Raw genomic sequence first — 6,429 nt, forward strand, 5'->3', positions numbered from 1 at the left:
CCCACCCGCAGTCTTCTCGGCGGTTCCTTCTCGATCGGCGCCGTCGTCGCCGTTCTCTCCCTCGTCTTCTGCGCCACCGTCTTTGCTTACTACTTCATCTCCAGAGACACCGAAGGTTTTTTCTTTCTTTTTTTTATGAGATTTCTTCTTTTGTTTGTTTGCTTAGAAAGTTGGAGAAAGTTAGAGAAAGCGTAGAGTATTATGCGGAGAATCTGCTTATAGTATTTCTTAAATTTTTAAATTTTCCTTCTTACTCTGATCGTGATTTATGTGCATTGTGTGTTTACTGTTTTGTTTGGTTGCCGAGAAAAAAAAATTTCTTAACACTTGTTTTGTATTTGGAATGTTTGATCTCGGTGTTTTTTTTTTTTTTTTGTGGTAAAAGAGGGGTGGAAATTTCTGTTAGGAAAGAACCAGATTTGGCATTGTTATTGGGGTGGTTGATGAGCTGGGCTCAGAATTGAAACTGACAGTGATTTTTTTTTGGGTACTGATTTAGAAGTGAATACATATCACGGTGAGGATGATGACGTTGATTTTCTAGCGAATGTGACGCGGGCGGAGACTTATAAAGTCCTCAAATTCGGCCAGGGCTCGGTGGTCCATGGCCGAGATTCACGGTATTGGGATAAGGATGACAGGAGAAGGGATGATGATTACAATGAGGATGTGGTAGAGCATAGTAGAATAGCTGCCGGGGATGAGGCTAAAGATAATGGCAATGCTTCGGGGAAAGGGAAGAACTTTGAGAAGAAATCTGTTAGTGCTGGTTCCCATAAGGGTTCGGATGGGAAAGGCGTTGGGTTGTACAATGAAGCAGGGCGTGATGAGTTGAAAATGTACGAGGCAGAATATGAGGCCTCTTTGAAGAATTCGCGGAACTTTTTGCAAGAAGATGTGCAGCAAAATCGGCAATCTGATGATGAGCATTTGGAGAAGCAAAATGATGTGGTTGATTCTTTTGACGAGTATGATGATGGGATAGATTATCATGATGTTCGTGGGGACGAGTATGATGATACTAGACTTGACAAAGAGGAAAGTTTTGATGTAGCAAAATCCCATTATGAAGATGGTAGAGATGGCGAAACCAAGTCAAATAATCAAACTATTGCCCAGAGAGTTGAGGGTATGTCCACTAAATCCCATGAGGAGGACTCTTTTGAGCATTCTCGAAATCTTGAGGAAGCTGATAGAAAATCCAAAGATGTTAGCGGAACTGATGGTCAATCGTCAAGAAGGTCACGGTCAGATTCAAAAAGGAAAGGAAAGCGTCGCAAGTTTTCGGGTAATCTTTCTTTTTTTGTTTCTTTTTTTCTTTTTTCTTTTTTCTTTTTGGTTTCTAAATTGATAGATGCCCTGTAGTTTCTCGATGAACATTTATCTTATCCATAATGGATTGTCAAATTTATTTCTTTTGTCTTTTATCTCCTTAACGAGTCATTACTTGCAAACAAAACGTAATGGATATACTATACTTACTATTGTTTTTCTTTGATTGTCAATACAGTTATGAATGAAATGATAATCTCGACAGTGTACATACAGTGCATTTTATGTTGCTTCATTCCACAATTCTTTGCATCATGGCACTTCTGTCTGCTGCCAATGTTGTGGCTTTTTATGTTATTTATTTTACATATTAGACCTCTGAATAGAGGAATAACTAGTTCAACTAAATAGATATAGCTTGTTAGTAATATGGGATTTTTTTAGAAAAGAGCTCAGATTAAATGACCATGGAAAAACCACGAGGTGAAGTTCTGAGGTATTACTAAGGGATGTAGAGCTGGCTCTATGAGGTTTTAGAAGTGTCTAAATGAGGAGTTTATTGAAACGGATCGACTGTTCTAGGTATGAAGTCATACATTAAAACTGGTTTTCAGCATTTACTTGGCAGCTGGTTGAATACTTGTGTACTACCAAAACTTGCACTTTTCTTGTGGATGTTGATAGCATGTGAATTTGGTAAAAGATTTAGGGAAGAAAATTTTGACCTGGTTTTATGTTGATGCATGAATGTACTCGACTAAATTTCCATAACAAGAAAGAAATATTAAGAGTTACTTTGTCGGCTATCCCGCTGGATTATGGTTTCCTTTCTTCTCGAAGTAGTGACATAGGTGTTTTCTTACCAATTATAGCTTATTTGAGTTGGTTCTTTGGATTTAAATGATTTTGTTAAGTTGGCCGTGACTGGTGATTCATTAAGGTGGGCTAACTGCTGGATTTTTCACAACCATGAAGTCATTTAACTAGGTGTTCATTTAGTAGTGATTCTGGATATTTATTTCTATGTGCCTGACATTTCATATTCAAATTCGTCAGGTTCTTGTGAGATGAAAATTTTAAACTCTTCGTCACAGCTTATAGAACCTCTAGAAAGTCGGAAACTTGCAAGATTTAGCTTACAGTATACTGAAACAGAGGACAAGCCTGATGGTGTAGAGCATTGGGAACCCAGATTTGCTGGGCATCAGAGTTTGCAGGAAAGAGAAAATTCATTCTTGGCTCAAGATCAAAAAATAAATTGTGGCTTTATCAAATTTCCTAAAGAATCCCGAAGTACTGGATTTGATTTGGCGGAAGATGATCAAAATTACATGAGCAGGTGCCATATTGCCGTCATGTCCTGTATATTTGGCAATTCGGATCGCTTGAGAATACCTACTGGTAAAACGGTATGGACATTACTTTATTTTAGGGGATGAAAAGATTGGTTTTATATTTCCGTAGCATTATATTTTATTCCTTTTATGCCATGTAGATTCCATGGAGTGATTGCCGTTTGAATATAGTGTCGTACTCGGAACTTTTCTATCATTGAGCATGTTTGTAAATTAGAAAAAAAAAAAGTGTCTTGCTGTTTAAAAGTGAGTGAGAGATGTTCTACATAATCCCATTTGCAAGTTTAATCATGTAACTTGTCCAGGAGAGTTCAGTACTGTTGTCACTAAGTTTCAAGTAGCTCTGAGCCATTTTTATTTTATTATTAGTATTTTTCTTTTGCTGTTATTTAGACTTAGAGGAGATGGCTCATTATGAATTTTTTAATTTCAGGTCACTAAGCTGTCAAGGAAAAATGTCTGTTTTGTGATGTTCATTGACGAGATTACTTTGCAAACGCTTTCTTCAGAAGGTCACACACCAGATAGAATGGGTTTTATTGGATTATGGAAGATTGTTGTGGTGAAGAATTTGCCATATACTGATATGCGAAGAGTGGGAAAAATACCAAAACTTTTACCACATCGGCTTTTTCCTTCCGCAAGGTGAGAGCAACACCATTAATAGTGGTGCTGCAGGATTGTCACACTTTGGTCCTTAGTGCACAACAATATTAACGTTTTTCTTAGCCCTTTCAGTTTTTTATGCGTTAGTCTTTCATTTGTTTGCTTGTGTATACGTAGTCATGAGAACGGCTATCGAACGTTTTTCTTAGCCCTTTCAGTTTTTTATGCATTATAGTCTTTCATTTGTTTGCTTGTGTATACGTAGTCATGAGAACGGCTATCATAATCTTCATTCCCTTATTGCTTCTAACAACAACATTAACTTGTTCCTAAGCCCTTTCAGTTCCTGCATAATTGTCGTTTATATCTTTGCTGTGCGTTACATGCATCTTTATTTTGGATACAATATTGACGATCAGGTATTTTGTTCCTGTTTGCCTTTCTGAGTTCACAATACAATGTCAGAGTTAAATATCTGATCTTCAGGAAATAATGCTCTGTAGCACTATGGCTAAAAAGATGAGAGGTTTTAAGGGTCTTGTTGTAACTTCGTGTTTTTCCTTCTGTGGACTGCTTGTCCTTTTACTTAATTTGTTCTTCTTCGAATGGGAAACTATCTGAAGAAAACTATGTATAAAGAAACTAAACTACATATTGAGGTGATTATATTTATATTCTCCATCTTAGAACGATGCACTTTTTTTTTGGGTTCATTCAGGATACTTGAAAAATATTTTAACTTACAGAAGATATGTTGTGTATCACTAGCCAAATTATATCACAACTTCCAACTAATGGAGTTGATGGTTTGTTGCAAATTTCTAAATATAGGGTGTAATATTTTGCTGATCTTACAATCTTTCTTAGCACCCAAAAATTATGGTCATTGGAAGCAATATTATGTAGTCCTATTTCTATAGCAACTGATTTTAAGAATATCGTTTGTTAGAATCAGCGATGCTCTCAGCACCAATTTAACAACGTTTATATGTTGGTTATATAGTTTTCTTATGTAAAGAAGCTCTTTCTGAAACTTCTATACAATTTTGGCAGGTACTCTATCTGGTTGGATAGCAAATTACGTCTCCAGCTTGATCCTCTACTCATATTGGAATACTTCCTGTGGCGAAAGGGTCATGAGTACGCAATCTCAAATCACTACGACAGACATTGTGTATGGGAAGAGGTTGTGCGAAATAAGAAACTGAACAAGTACAATCATACCATCATAGATCAACAATTTGAATTTTATCAGGCTGATGGATTGACAAGATTTAATGCCTCAGATCCAAACAGGCTTCTTCCCAGCAGTAATGATCTTTCTTCTTGATCATCATAACTTGAATGTACATTTTCTTAGTGATCTCATACATATTCTTTTTCCCATTGGCAGATGTACCGGAGGGGTCGTTTATCATACGAGCACACACACCGATGTCAAATTTGTTCTCTTGTCTGTGGTTCAATGAGGTTGACCGATTTACTCCTCGTGATCAGCTAAGTTTTGCGTATACATACCAGAAGTTGAGAAGGATGAATCCTGGAAAGCCTTTTCATCTTCATATGTTCAAGGTAAACGACTAATAATCAGAATTGCATCACATTCACCTACCAAAATTAGAGAAAACTGTAATGAGATGCAGCCGTAGGATCTCTTGCTTTGACAATTAAACGAGCAATAAAAGATTGGTTGTAAAGGAGCATGTCATGAAAGTAATATTGATTCATTTTCTGGTTTTAAACATTGCAGGACTGTGAAAGGAGAGCTATTGCTAAATTATATCATCACAGGTCAGAGGAGAAGAGGAACACTCGGTGATAGGAAACAGACTGAATAATATTTTCTTGTATTGGCATTTTTTGGAATTTGGTTTCCATAGATGGAGCTCAGCCAAGCTGATCCTCAGTGCCTTTTGGAGTCATCTGCTTTAAAAAATATCAATATACAGCAGGCTGCTATTTCCAAACATGGTACACGACACTTGTGATTTTAGCATGAGCGAAGTCTACTGCGATGCCGAATTTTTTCTTGGGTGACCTCTTGGGGCAACAACATCAGCAGTGCCAGTTGCTTCCTTACCCGCGGGTGTGTATCTGTAGAATAGAGAGAATTTCCAATTTACATTTTCTTTTTCATTATATTCATTTTATCTTCGTCATTATTTCGTCCCAAGGCAAGTGAAGCAGCAAATACCTTCGGACCCGTAATGCCACTAAAAATATAGTTACTTCCATGTGCTTCGCAATTGGTATTCATGTTTTATTGCTGACTTTAGAAGTTTTGGTAGTATTAGCCGTGTATGACATTGAGAAATACGAAATACGATTGGATTATTGATTTGGCATCAGCTATTCTGCTGTCTACAATATGTTTTATTTTCTGGTTTTTCTCGTGAAATCATTTTGGTTTTTCCCTTTTTCGAAGTGAAAGTATAATCCTTTTATGATTTCTGAGTTATTGTCCTCTGTTTCTTTGAGAGCAAAGTACAATAACAGAATCTCTAGTGTTGATGTTGAAGAGTGGACACAACACTACGTGTGCATGGTATTCGGATGCGGTACTCCGCATCGTAACCTGTACGGAAGGGAAAATGTCTCTCATCAGTACGGGGTACTCCAGGGTGTCGACTAGTAACTCTGTGATGCTTAAGTCAATACGCTGAACAAGAAGTCAAGTAGAGAGGCAGAATAACGTAAATTAATTTCATAATTTACGAATTTTGCTAGGACCGGTAATATGCGTCACGACATGACAACACGACATGAATTTCGTGAGTGAGAGTTGATAAAAAAAAGTTCGGGTAAGAATTGAATCGATCTGAAATTGATATGAAAAACACATATCAATTTCGAATTGGATCCGCTTAACCTGAACAATATACGAAACTCGTAAAAAATTAAAAAATATATATATATATATATAGTTTTCATTACATATTTTAGATTTTATTATGAACTTGTGATATCATGATAGTTATACTAAAAAATATTATATTGTTATTTGCTTAATTTTGATGGATGTTATTGTATTTTAGCGTATTGTGAATTTTAAATTATTTTTAATATGTAAAAAATTAAAGAAAAGTATATAATTATCGTGTCAATTTCAGATTTACGGATCAATTTTGTATCATAGATCATTTTCGTGTCATGTCAACCCGTAAAGTAGTCGTGTCATGTTCGTATTGCGGTTTTT

The 6,429-nt window shown here is 36.3% G+C and overlaps 1 protein-coding gene across 1 annotated transcript in view; it reads left to right on the forward strand.

Moving 5' to 3' along the window:
- The window catches only part of LOC112093237, a 6,877-nt gene extending 1,296 nt beyond the window's left edge, over positions 1–5,581 (forward strand). The window contains exons 2-8 of the mRNA XM_024171295.1: positions 12–115; positions 500–1,288; positions 2,329–2,681; positions 3,061–3,272; positions 4,287–4,543; positions 4,627–4,805; positions 4,984–5,581. Coding sequence (XP_024027063.1) covers positions 12–115; positions 500–1,288; positions 2,329–2,681; positions 3,061–3,272; positions 4,287–4,543; positions 4,627–4,805; positions 4,984–5,052 — 1,963 coding nt within the window. The 3' untranslated portion in view covers positions 5,053–5,581. The remainder of the gene's footprint in view (positions 1–11; positions 116–499; positions 1,289–2,328; positions 2,682–3,060; positions 3,273–4,286; positions 4,544–4,626; positions 4,806–4,983) is intronic.
- The last annotated feature ends 848 nt before the right edge of the window (positions 5,582–6,429 follow it).

This window comes from Morus notabilis, unplaced genomic scaffold (assembly GCF_000414095.1).
Source record: "Morus notabilis unplaced genomic scaffold, ASM41409v2 Scaffold1782, whole genome shotgun sequence".
Lineage (NCBI taxonomy): Eukaryota > Viridiplantae > Streptophyta > Magnoliopsida > Rosales > Moraceae > Morus > Morus notabilis.